A 13780-nucleotide genomic window follows, 5' to 3' on the forward strand; every position below is an offset into this window, starting at 1 on the left:
TGCAGAATCACCTCCTAAAATATTTCAACGTTATTTCCGGACGCCCTGTATACGGGATGACCCATTAATAAAAGTGATCCAGCATGGCGCCCGGCTATGTCGAGTCGCTTTTGTTATTTTGTCATTTTAAAGTTGTTTTTTTGCTTAACCAAACTCTTAAATCTTCATTGGTGGCAAGTCAGGTGGTCGGCTAGAGGTAAATAGGACTTTGAAATGACAGCACCCAGGACGCTCCAAATGAAGTTAATTCATAAAGTAAATTGGCTCTAACTAAAATTTAAAATGGACGCAGGGATTTTCAAAATATAATAAAAACTCGAAATTTCACGGACAGCTGTCTCTCGAATGTTGTTTTCTGAAGGTTTCCAGATTTCAAGTCAACATAGCCATAATTATTCGTGTGTCCTACTTTATTTAGGACACTCCGTATCGCTTAATCCTCAGCTCTGCATTTTAACAACGAAACATTGCTTGGCGCTTCTATTAACTTTTTGTCTCATTCTGATAGATATAGTCTATTCTTTAGATATTTTCGCACTAATTACAAAACGTCTGCATGGCTTCGCAATACATGGTGTCCCAGGAACATATGAAAAAATCAATGTCAAAAGTTTTTTTAAGAGAAATTCGATCAATTCACGTAAATTTACAGTCATATGCGGAAAGGTTTCGTTTTCGTCATTGAAAAAGTTATTGATAATTTTGAAACACCCCGTAGTGGTCAAGCTTAATACGCTACGGACCAGGCTACGCAATATCCCCGTCTACTAGGTGGCTTGAAATACATTCAAGCTGAAATGAATTCTACACTTTTATAAATTAGTACTGCATCGTTCAGTTGTGATGAACCTATAGATAAGGTGTTGTTTATGGCATTACCACGGATGTAATTTTGGTTTAAAATGGGTTTAGTTTCAATTTTATGCATTAAAATCCAATTTCTGAGGTAAAATAAATCATTTTCTTTCCGCACAATAAAGAGATACTATATTATCTTATAGTAAATGAGTACCATGAAATCCTGAAATATAGCACTACTGCTCAGATTCGTTTCAAAATTATCAATCAAAACGATTTCCAACCCGTCTACCGCGAATGGGAACCGTACAGGGTGGCACGACGAACACTTTGCGCTTCGATTTTCAGTACTTGAAATGAAAATTTGCAAAAACGCTCGAATTTGTCGATTTTTGATTCGACGGGGACAATTTTTTAAATATATTTGCAACTTTGACCCCCGAACAGGGGTGACAATTAACGTCAATATTTTTAACAGAAAGGGGTGTTGGGCGATACCTCATTTTAAAGGAAGATGCACCCTGATTATAACCTCCATATTTGAAGTCGCCTGCCTTATCCCAGTTGACAGCTTGTCAAAGTCTGTGGGAAGAAAGGGTTCTAGTTGATAATTAATTTAGCAAAATAAGAGCCGCGGAGTTCAAAATGAGGGTAGGAAGACCTCTAAACGTGAGATATCACACGAATCACTTTGAATTTTACCCTCCAAATTAAAAAGGGTAAAATTCTTAAATTGTCATTTTAAATTAAAGAAAAGGGTGCACGTTACTTTTCTGATCGATTTATTATATGCCGTAAGTGACTGCCATTCACCTCGACACAATAAAATGAATTTTGTTCAAAGCGCTCTTACGTTACTCAACGATTTGGGTGGCATTCACGAATTATACGATTAGAGGTAAAACTCACCTCCGTCAAAACGATTAACTGAAATCTCACCTTTAAAGACCTTCCCGCCCTCGTTCGGAAATTTGCATCTCTTATTGTGAGAAATTAACCACTAACTATAAGCTCTTTTCCCCGCAGACTTTGACAAGCTGTCATATCAACGGGGTGACGGCAGTGAATCCAAGCTTGGAGGTCACAGTCTTGGCACGGCTACCTTTAAAGTGAGGTATCGTTCAACGCCCCTTTTCATAAAACATTTTTGGGGGTAATTGCCATCCCCGTTCGGGAGGTGAACCTGAAGGGTTGGAGATATGGTGATAAAAAAAATGGCCCCGGCGAACGGAAAGGGCCCGGGCGTTTTTGAACATTTTCATTTTATTTACTGAAAACCGAGGAGCAAAGCTTTCTTTGGGCCACTCTGTACGTCCGCATACTAAAAAAAATTGATTTTCGTCAATTTCCTGGTATCGATGCATTTAAATATATTTTCAACCGAGTCTCACCTGAGTGTGATTTCTCGATATTTTTTTCTTATTTTTTGAATTTGCATTGTGTAAGTCGAAATATGTTTGCAGTCTGCAAAAGCATCGATATCCGGAACAGTGTAGAACTCTTCAAGCAGCTAGAGGACTGCCAGGTTATCGAAGGTTTCCTACATATCCTGCTATTCGACACTGAAAATGAAACTGATTTCTCCAACTTAACGTTCCCGATGCTTGTAGAAATAACCGACTATCTACTGCTATTCAGAGTGAAAGGGCTCAAAAGCGTCGGGAAATTGTTTCCAAACTTAGCTGTAATACGAGGACAACACTTATTTGCCGGAGAAAAGGCTCTCGTGATCTTCGAAATGCCCTCTTTACAAGACGTGAACCTTTTCTCTCTCACGAAGGTCATGAATGGCAAAGTCTATATTGACAAAAATCCGTCCCTTTGTTTCGTTACCACCATCGACTGGAGCAAAATCACCGGCTCGGATCAAAATGTATACGTGAAGAGTTCCAAGCCGGAGAACGAGTGTCCGGTCTGTCCAGCTTCGGTTAATGGTAAAGCTTGCCCGCAACATCCAAAAGAGAGCGGCAAATATTTGTGCTGGGACAGAGATCACTGTCAGAAGATTTGCCCCAAATGTGGAAATAAAGCTTGTAACGATTTTGGAGAGTGTTGTGACGACAGGTGCATGGGGAGCTGCGGAGTCGACGTGACGAAATGCACAGTATGCAAGGAATTCGTCCTTAATATGGGAGAAGATCAGTCTTCGAACTGTATTTCCAAGTGCCCGTCAAATTACTTGGGTTTTCTTGATCGCCGATGCGTCACCCATGACGAATGTGTTAACTTGACCAAACCTGTCGACTTAGAGAACACCGAGAATAACGCCAGCGACCATCCCTACAAAATCCACAACGAGTCCTGCGTTTTTGATTGTCCCCCGAATTATTTCGGACGGGACAAAGATCACAGATGTGAAAAGTGCGAGAACGACATTTGCAAAAGAGAATGTGCCGGGGCTAGAATCGACAGTGTCAACCTTGCAAGAGTACTAAGAACTTGCACCCATATAAATGGCAATGTAGAGATCCAGATAAGAGGGGGTAATCAGGTGGTGGAAGTTCTGCAGGATAGCTTAGGGATGATTGAAGAGATTGACGGTTACCTGAAAATAGTAAGGTCGTTCTCCTTAATCAATCTCAATTTCTTACAGAAGCTCAGGGTAATACGCGGAAAGACCCTGGAAAACGACCAATACTCTTTGGTAGTACTCGACAACCAAAACTTGCAAGAGTTGTTCGACTGGAATACTCACAAGGATTTTAAGATCGAAAATGGCCGCTTATTCTTTCACTTTAACCCCAAGCTGTGCATCGAGAAGATCGACGATCTCAGAAGGAGAGCTAATTTGCCCTCGCATACCGATGTTGAGATCGCTAGCATTTCCAACGGAGACAAAGTGGCTTGCAACATAAGCAAACTGGAAGTTAATATAACCAGCATAACTAGCAATTTTGCCGTGTTGGAGTGGCACACTTTCGATTTGGACGACTCTAGGAAACTTCTGAGTTATGTGGTATACAGCAGAGAAGCCCCCCTTAAAAACGTGAACATTTTTGATGACAGAGACGCATGTGGACAGGACAATTGGCACGTGGACGACGTCGCTAACCGGCCAAATCTCAACGTTATCAACCACACCCTGGCAAACTTAAACCCCTACACCCAGTACGCATTTTTCATTAGGACATACACAATTGCCAGCGAGAAACGAGGGGCGCAAAGTGACATTATGTACTTTACCACCAAGTCATCTAGACCTTCGGAACCGAGTCAAGTTCAAATATACGGGGCAAGTAGCGATTCATTGAGAATTCGTTGGAAACCCCCTAAGGCGCCAAACGGTGTAATTGACTACTACGTGGTGAAAGGGAAGAAATTTCCATTCATCAAGTTGCCGAATAGAGATTATTGTAGAGACAGCGTAAGGACCGAACCCTCAAAAGTTACATCCACCGTCCCGCCAAAAAAATTGCCGGACTGTCCGACGTCCAGCAAAGTAATCAACCACAAGGTGGCAGACGAACAAGAAGAACAGGCGAGAATTGACTTTGAAAATGCCCTGCAGAACAAGGTGTATATCAAGAGGACAAGAAGAAGCGTCGATAAGATAATCGATAAAGACACAGGAAATTCCTCTAGGATTTTGCCTGAACTCTCCTTACCTACTCATCGACAGTTTGATAGCAAAATGTCCTCGATTGAAAATTACACCTATGAAAATACCACAGAATCGGGCACAAAATTTTGGAAAAGCTTCTCGTTCTCGGTGAATAAGTCAGTTAACGCTCTGACAGTGGACAATCTTCAACATTACATGATGTATGAAGTCAGCGTGATCGCCTGCAGGAATAAGGAAAGGGGCGATACTAGCTCGGACGTGTGCGGCGAACCTAGCACTGAATCTGGCCAAACGCAACCTAAAAGTACGTCCGTAACTTCTGGATTAATCTCAGTTAACATTTTTGTTTTGTAGAAGAAGCCGACAATATACACAACATCACCGTGGTGAATATCACCTCAAATAGCGTCACAATTGAATGGGCGAGGCCCCCGGATCCGAACAGGATGATCGTTGCGGTTAATTTTTTCTACAGACGAGAGGATTCTCAGAACGTAAAAAAATGCACATAAAAAGCCCGAGTACGCACTTTTTCACATTTCTTTCAATTACAGAGTCAGCTCTCCAAGGCCTGCATCTCCTATAGAGATTTAAAAAATTTCACTAGTGACGGGAAGTATTTAGTGCATACAATCACCGACCTCTATCCAGGCAATTACAGCCTCTATATGATAGCCTCTTCGTTGTATGGGCTCGGAGATGAATCTGAACATTTAGTGTTTTATATTCCAGAGGGAGGATCCAACGCCATTCTTATTTTTAGTCTGGTTTTTACCTTCATCCTTGTGGTAAGTGATAGCTCCGGCGATCCGTGGGAGTCGGCGGGAGCGCTTGGACCGAGTTCCCTCTCTGATGAAACGTTTCGTAATAGGTGGTGGCTATAGCTGGATGGCTGTATTACAAAAGGGTAGCGACAGTAAGAGCTTCACTCGAGAGACTAAATCCGATAATAAACGCCGATTATTTGCCCTGCGTTTACGTGGCGGACGAGTGGGAGGTGCCGAGGAAGAACGTGGAGATGATCAAGGAACTCGGACAAGGAAGTTTCGGGATGGTATGGGAAGGCATCGGGCACGACTTCAGAGGAATGCCCGGGCCGAGTAGGTGCGCCGTAAAGACTGTTAATGAGCACGCAACGAAGAGGTAAGTTTTGCGTTTAGTTTCAATCATAGAAAGCTACCGTAAAAATAGATCACCCAAAAGGTCAATATGTCGGTATTTTATGGCAATTTTTCCACTTATATCGACGTGTATGTGTTTATTTTTAGACCAAGTGAATGGAGTCTTGCCGAGAGATAAAGGATCTTTGAAAGGATTCGTTTCGCTCTGTCATAAATATACATGTAAAATCCATTACTCAATATTTACCACATCATATATTCATCGATTCCCCATTGTTGTAAAATACGTGGCAAACTTATTGTGAGATATTACATAAGATCCACTCACGGGGACCAATAAACAGAGTTTATAGCGGTGCGTCGCATGTACCTATCTAGTGCGTTTGGACTGCGGGATCGAGCCCACGTTAAAGCGACGTGTAATTGGGAATGTCACCAAACGCATCCAATTATAGTTTTCTTTTCACTCTACGAACCGTGAAAAGCCGAATTAAGTGGTGGCAGCCATTTATCGATGCAATTTCTGTATTGATCGGCTACTTTCCCAACCAAAGAAATTTAATTATTTCATCGTTGTGGTTGGGGAGTCCAAAAGTCGCCAGTCATCGTACTTTCCAACTCTCTAACCCCTTAAAAACGGATCCTCGTTCATTACGGTGCACTCGCAACGTTCCCTTCCTTCGGTTTCCTAAAACGCATTTTCATAATTGGCATCGATTCTCGACTAGAATTTAGCCAATGGTAGGCTAATTTTGAAACATCGAGCAAGTCATCTCTATAATTATTATCCAGTTAAGTTTACATGTTTTTAATTTAGTGCAAGTTTTCAGCCGATGCACTTCTAACTCTAAAACTTACAAACAGGCCAGGCCGGTACTAGGCGCATTTATCGGCGATGGGGGGATGCGGGAATTATTGAGAGTTCGACGGGCGGCTCCGGCAATTTCTCCGGTGATTTTTCAATTAAATCAATTCAACCCGCGTATGGAGTATCGCGGGGGGGCAATTGAAATCTCGGACACAGTCAGGCTTTAAAAAGGGCTTAAACGTTATACAGGGCGATTCGTTAGGAACGGGGCGTGGCCGAGCCCGAGACGGGGAACATCAAAATACGACGATGGACCCCAGCAAACCTTACACCAATGTCGCGCGTTCAAGAGCTCCGGGGTATTGAAGGTTCAAATTTTACATCAACATTCGTTAATAACTTTCGGCGTTTTCAACGTCAAATCGGCTTAAGGTTTGTAAGATGCCAATGAGAATTTTGATGCGATCCTTACGTAACTCCCGAAAGCCGCCCCCGTGTATTTGATCGTACTCCTATGAGTGTCACTAAGGTCGAATTCAGTTCAATATAGTGAAAGAATGTTTATTTTCACCCAAAAAAGTATTCTCATTTAACCCTGCTGCCTCTCTTCTTCGTTGGCGCGATCTGCCCCCACAAGCTGATACGTGACGTACCACTTTCGAATAATTAGACCAGAGTTGCTGGTACGGAGGCCGTTCATTGAGTACCGAGATACGTCGAAAAACGGTATCATGAATGAATGCAAAAGTTTCGGAACTTCAAGTTGGCATTCTTGCGACGGCTCCTGGTCAACTGATTAAGAGGATTTTGTGACCACAACGCATAAATCACTCAGCTCCAGAGGTCAAGTCCGGTTGGGAACTGCACCGCGGAAGAAGGGCAACGTGCCCTTATTACATTTTTATTCGCAGGAGGTGTTAAGGGTAGTGAAATTTATGTAAGTAATGTTAAAAGAGTGCGGGAACAATTGTTTAAGACATTTATAAGTGGGTTACACAGTGCGACAATGTCGTCTGTGAGCAGCGAAGTGGAGGACCGGTCGAAGTTGCAACTGCCTCCCTTGGAGCTTGCACTGGCGTGATGATCCGTGACAACAAGGAAATCACTATTGAAATGTTGCCTGCTGCTGTTGGAACTGTCCATAACACCATTAAGGATGAACTGCAACACAAGAACGCCTGCGCAAGACTCCTTACGGATACCCACAGAGAAACGGGGCTTCAAATCGGTGAGAAGGCGAAAGCCCGACGTCTGAGCGAGAAAGAAGCTATTTTTGAACGAATGGTAACCTGCGATGATACACCACTAGGAATCAGAGTCAAAGGAACAAAGCTTTGAGTGGAAACACACCATTTCTCTAAAGTGGAAAAGGTCGAACGTGCAGCCGTCGGCGAGTAAAGCTATGCTTATGCTTTCCCAATTTTATGTGATTTTCTCAAAGACCAACGAGCGATCACCAGCCAATATAGCACCGATGCATTGCAAGAACAAATTAAAACCCGTCGTTCACATTAAACTTCGTGAACTTTTAACAAAAGGTGTGATTTTGCTTCACGATAATACAAGGCCGCGTACGGCACCGATAAGTCAAGAATCCGTTCCAAAACTGGGCTGGGAGGTTTTCCCGCACCCTCCTTACAGCCCCGACCTGGCCCCTTCACACTTCCACATGTTTCGTCCCCTTAACGAGGCTCTGCGTGGGAAAAAAAACAGCTCCAACGGAGAATGAATGATCCTCGTATGCAATTTCGTCTCGTGGTTTTTGGAGGCCTATTCAGTGGCGGTACTTTTTTTAAGTTTAGAGTTTTATTTTTTTTTCTAAATGCCACGAATAACTAGATTACTGATTTTTTTCCGCGATAAGGCCTAATTTTTGAAGGTGAGCATGGGTGGAACAACCCTTAAATCGCTTCAAAGTTGCGTTGCCACCCCATTATATTGTTGCTTTTTGGTTATGTTTCACACACGGTCAATCAATATCTCTCCGTCCCCGGACTACAAGGGAATTTTTCCATCCGCAAGTGACTACAAGTTTATATAATTGTAAATCACATTATTTATCAAATTTTGTACGTTGATAGATTGGGCTCGTTACACATTAAGAAACAATACTTCCACGTGAGAACAGTGGCGTGCACTGGGGCGCCAGATATTTAAGAAAAATCAAACAACAAAAATGCTTTATTAAAATTACATTTAAACAAATTGCGGCAATTGTTTTAGTATAAAAAAAACATTTAATAAATAAGAAACACGAAACTTAAAAAAGTTGTTGAAAATGTCCCCTTTCGACTTCAACGCAAGCATTAGCTTGTCTTAACATCGATTACCGAGGACGTTGAAATATTCTCGACGTTTATCTTATCTGATTACCTTAATCCTCTACCCGTTGGATTAATTCCTCTTGAGTGTCGACTGGAGTTTTATAAACGAAGGACGAAGGAACGAAGTGCTCCCAATGGAAAAAATCTAATGGATTTAAATCCGGTACCCTGGGTGGCCACGACTTTGCTTAATACTGAAATAATAATATTTGGAAAGAGTCAGTGGCGTGTAAATAACAATGATAATCATAAATAACACTGCCGAAGTTGAACAAAATCGCTATTCAGATTTTTACGAAAAAAAAAACGATTTTTTAAGAAAAATTCGCATCTTAAAAACGAAGCATTATCGGACCTATGTTTATATCAAAATTTGGCCTTAGAATCACCGCTGGTTTGGCCAGGTAGTTAGATAACGCCACGTATAACATTGATTGAGCGTTTATTAGAATATTCGCTTCCGTGTTGAGTGGTACATAGAGAAGAGTAATGTAAATCCCAGCATAAGAACATGTTCTACACTTCCCAAATCGCCACGTGAGTGATTCACCTCGCTTGCGTCGATAGAAGGGCTGAGTAGTTACACCGCGCCCAGTGCGCACTCGCGTAATCACCGTGATATACTTAGGAATTCATGATGAGCAAACCTGTCGGCGCCAAGAGCTTCCGGGTTGGGAGCACTGTAAGTGGCCCTCCATTTTCTTTCGCAGCTTACATTCAATGTTTCAGCTAATCCTTGTCTATCCGTGTCTTCATCTCCACTCTTCCGTCCGTAACTCTCATTCTTCAAGTTGGGACCCCTGCCAATAGTGACCCACTGATCTTCATTCTCAATACCTGTAACTCCGGCACGTTGAGGAATTGAAAAAACACCATTATCTGTTCAGCGTTGGCTTCTTCAACATTTATAACGCGATTTCTCGAAAACTACCGCATCAAATTCAGAAAACTTGGCAGCGTTGAAAGGAGAACTCGGTCATCTTTAAAATGAGCCATCACTTGACCGCTAGTCCCACTTAAGGTTTACGGGTTGCACCTTCCCCCGCCAAGGGGTTGAAAGTGGCAAGGTTGACAATGGTCGCAGAAGTTTCCCCCACGAAGTAACAATCGACGGGTCTCAGCGACTTTTTTGTTTTTTGAGTGTTAAATACGAGAAATCGGCATTGCTTCGTTTCCACTGGGCCACCCTGTATGTCTTCAGCACGGGATAATCTGAGAATCCTTGAACTTTATTGATTTGTGAGTACAAAGGTTATCTGTAACATAAGCTATGTAAGGTGTAGCTTATATGAGGTGTTGATTCCTATTCCGATCTCTCAAAAGTGTTGTTTATGGATCGCGAACGGAGCACCCTGGATTGCGGGCAATTGCGAATTTAGATTGGTCTTTGAAAGCAATTTAAATGTAACAAGAATAATATATTTATATAAATTATAATGAAATATGAAGATAATGTGCATGATGAATTTTCCCGAATGATCGATTCCGCATCTTTTGCTCTTCTGAGCCGCGTCTGGATGTCTTGTTCAATTACCCTTAGAGTAATTTCGACCTGCTCATTAGGTACAACTGCATCTAAAAGAATTATAATTTCTACAAAACACGAACATAAATATTTAAATTTGATGTAATAATTACGGCTTGGTTAAGCTTTAATGAGGGATGTTTCATTTTTTCCTTCAGTCCTTTGTACGTGCATTGATCTGCCAACCTACTGGGCGTTGCTAATTATAATGACCTCTTCACTCTTCCACGGTTAAAATTTCTCCCTAATTCCGGCACTTGTGTCAACTGGAATTGTATAGGTCGAGTTATCAAAACGAAGTGTGCATTCGCCGCCAATGAACTAAATTTTCGGCACCTTTTAAAAGTCCGTAAAATTTCCCTGGGAAAATAATAGGGAAATTGGATCAGTAAAAGAAAAAAAAGTTCCTTGGACTGCATCCGTCTCGCTATTGTCGAGGGAGTGTACCACACTCTCCACTTACAATAAAGTGCTATGGACATCCTTCCGAGAATGAATTAGACATTGTTTTCTTGTGATGTCAGCCAAGAGTTTGCATGAAACAACAAATATAAAATAAATTTAACGCAAACACTTGCAAAAGTGTATTAAGCAAACAATAAGGTGTGAAAAACACGCAGTTTTGCCGATAGCGAAAAATTGTCCGTAATTGATACATCACTACTCTGACTTTTTAATTATTAAATTGAAACGTTCAGAAAGTGATATGTAGTGATCCTTAGAATGTGGCATTTTCCAAACAAGTGATGACGAAGTGCTATTTTTCGACCTCCACTCCAGCATCGACACACAGAATCGAAAAATAAAAACATATACACGGTGTGCCATTAAAAAAGCACTAGTTGTTACATTTTCATCAATTCGTTCTTGTCCAGTTGTTTTTCTTAACGTGCTGAAATCAGGGATCCAATTCTGTAACTTCTGATTCTGACACTCTTTTATATGCCGAACATTTCAGCCTCCAGAGCTGCGTCAGGACGAAAGTTACTCGTTGAAAGAAGCCCGCTATAAGTGTCGTTATGGTAGACGTATGTCTGGAATCAGTTCATCTTTTAGTGAGATGTTTGATGATAAAAAGCAAATCGCCTAATTAACGCCCTGCGTTTACGGTTCACCGCCTGCTGTCAGGTTTTTTTTTCTTTTAATTATCGGCCGTTACAAGGAACTCCCCTGTATAATAATATGTTGTCAGAAACAACTGCGAAGCAAAGCATGTAACATAAATACCTGCTTTACGAAAATAGTCATCTTGTTTGTAGCACGCTTTTTACCACGACGTATTCATGATGTGGCAGCGATACATAATGAGATTATTCAGTAATGTAATGCGCAGACGAATTAATTGATCAACGATGAAAAGTTCCCAGAACTCCAATGCCCGAAGACACCGAACGAGCTCCCAAGTGAATGATTTGCAAGTGGCATTCCATCAATGTCATCTGACAGGTTCCAATCAGGCATTGGTGCATTCAACATCCTTGGGTGTCCGCCGTTCGGAACATCGAAGTCAGCTTGGGCGTTTCTCAAATTCCACGTTCCGTCGTCGTCGTGGCACTCGTGAGGGATCACTTCTCTGACGAGGCCCTCGTGAGACCCCGGAACGACCGACGGAAACGCGCGACTCCGTGATGACCCCCGGACATCTCCTCGGATATCGCCCAATATCCTCAGGTTTCCGGAATTTGGGACCTCCTCGGGATCGCGCAAGAGCGAAGTTTGTGACACGTCTAGGCACTACAAAGGTGTCAGTGTGCAATGCATAATGCACGCGTTACGTGGGATTTGGATTTTTGTTTGTGAATTTAGATCAATTTTGACTTTGCTCTCCGGTTCTGTTTCAAAAGTTGTACGAAACGACGCTCGTTTTTTAGAAACAAATTGTTTTTGTTGTTGTTGTTGTTGTTCCTTTGCGACCAACAAGTCAGTTTTGCCTGCGCACAGCTGTTGCCAGAGGCGTTAGTAAAAGAACTTCAGCTGCCAGTTTCAACTGCAAAGTTGATTTTTTTTTTTGCATTAGAACATGAAACATAAAAAAATCGCATAGGAAAATCTGTTTATTTTCGCATTTCCTACCTGCATGGTAATTTTCAATTTTCTCAGGCGCCTCTCGATTTTTTCTGCACTCCCGAGGTAATCAAATCGGTCAACAACCTTACAACAGTAATTCTATTATATCAAAGCAATTGTTCGAATGAATATTTATTCATTAAAGCTGCAAAAAATATGTTTTTTTATATATATGCAAAGCACATTAAAGAGCTTTCGTACGCATTGATACAAAATTGATCTAGGTCACAAAGCTAGCATTCCGGTTAGCTAATTGCGGCTTTTTTTTATAAAACTAATTAACGCAGAAATAGATTTATGAGCAAGAATCAACTTAAAATGGCCACATTATGTATTAAATAGCAATTATGAATCTAAGCAAATTTCATTGAAATGCACAAACACAAAAACATTGAAAAGAATTGAAAGCCGCTTGAGAAAGTTTCAAATTGACACACGCAGAGAAATTAAGGACATAAGATACCTGGTTTTTCCAAATTTGGATAAATAATAAGTATTGATTTTTTTTGGTAAAAATGATTGCAAATTGGCCGTTGTAAGCAGTGATTTATTTATTTATTCAAATATAATTCCTCGTTATATTTTTCAGCTAGAGTCGGAAGTAACGTTTAAAATTTATGGGGTTGCCAACAGAGGAAAGTCTCGTATTTTCCATTTTACGAAAAAAATAAATTCCCCATGAAAGTGTTTGCTCCTTCGAAAACGGCCGAATCAGTTCTCGCCGTTTAAACTTTCCTTTTCCTCACAGAGAAACATAGAAAATGTTAAAATTGATTACAAAAAGTTAACAAAAAAAAAACGAGGAAACTAGGAATCAAAATTTCAAGCGAAGCATTCACCACCTTAATGACGTCACAGCTCCTCGGAGCATCTCCTCCGAATGCTCTGCATCGGGAGGAAATCGTTCGCATAAAGAATTTGTTTTAAACAGCCCCAAGGGTAAAAATCTGTCGTAGTCAAATCAGGGCGTCTCGATGTCCTACTGACTACTTTCATTGCACCAAAAGACCAATTAACTGTGATGAGACCTGCAGAATAACTGCTCGTAAAAAATTATCAAAAAAGATGATAGCTGCGATGGGTAAGAGCGGTTGTCTTTCCTCCCTGGGTCCGAAAGGGCTTTACTTGTCCACGGTGCCAGGCCTCTTTGCGCGCGCCAAGTCCGGGTGATTCTAGATAAATGATACAAGCAAATGACTTGAAATGCTGAAGATCTACAAAAGAAAATTGTCGAATAAAGTATATTTTACCGTTTTTGACCCGTCTATCTAGAATTATCCGGTATATGTGATAAGACAAACGATGGGATGAAAAGCGAATGGCTATAGGATGTGCAGACGGCCCCGGGACGAAATACGTGGTTACATAACTCATGGAAACGAGAAACAATTTCTAGAATTTAGAAGGATTTTCAACCAAATGAACCTATTTTTCGATATTTCTCTGTGACAAAAAGGAAGATTGGAACGGCAAGGGCTTATTCAAGCGATTTAGAGCAACAAAAAATTTTACGAAGGCGCTCTTCCCGTAGAGTGAAAAATAAGAAATTTTCTTTTCTTGGCAACTTAATTCGGT

The 13780-nt window shown here is 41.3% G+C and overlaps 1 protein-coding gene across 2 annotated transcripts in view; it reads left to right on the plus strand.

Annotated features, from left to right (window-relative positions):
* The window catches only part of LOC136347070 (insulin-like receptor), a 56419-nt gene that overhangs the window by 36045 nt on the left and 6594 nt on the right, over window positions 1-13780 (plus strand). For both annotated transcript variants that reach the window (XM_066296717.1, XM_066296716.1), the window contains exons 3-6: window positions 2262-4664; window positions 4715-4854; window positions 4915-5148; window positions 5232-5503. In XM_066296717.1, the coding sequence (XP_066152814.1) occupies window positions 2262-4664; window positions 4715-4854; window positions 4915-5148; window positions 5232-5503 (3049 nt within the window). The remainder of the gene's footprint in view (window positions 1-2261; window positions 4665-4714; window positions 4855-4914; window positions 5149-5231; window positions 5504-13780) is intronic.

Source organism: Euwallacea fornicatus, chromosome 26 (genome assembly GCF_040115645.1).
Source record: "Euwallacea fornicatus isolate EFF26 chromosome 26, ASM4011564v1, whole genome shotgun sequence".
In the NCBI taxonomy this organism is placed as follows: domain Eukaryota; kingdom Metazoa; phylum Arthropoda; class Insecta; order Coleoptera; family Curculionidae; genus Euwallacea; species Euwallacea fornicatus.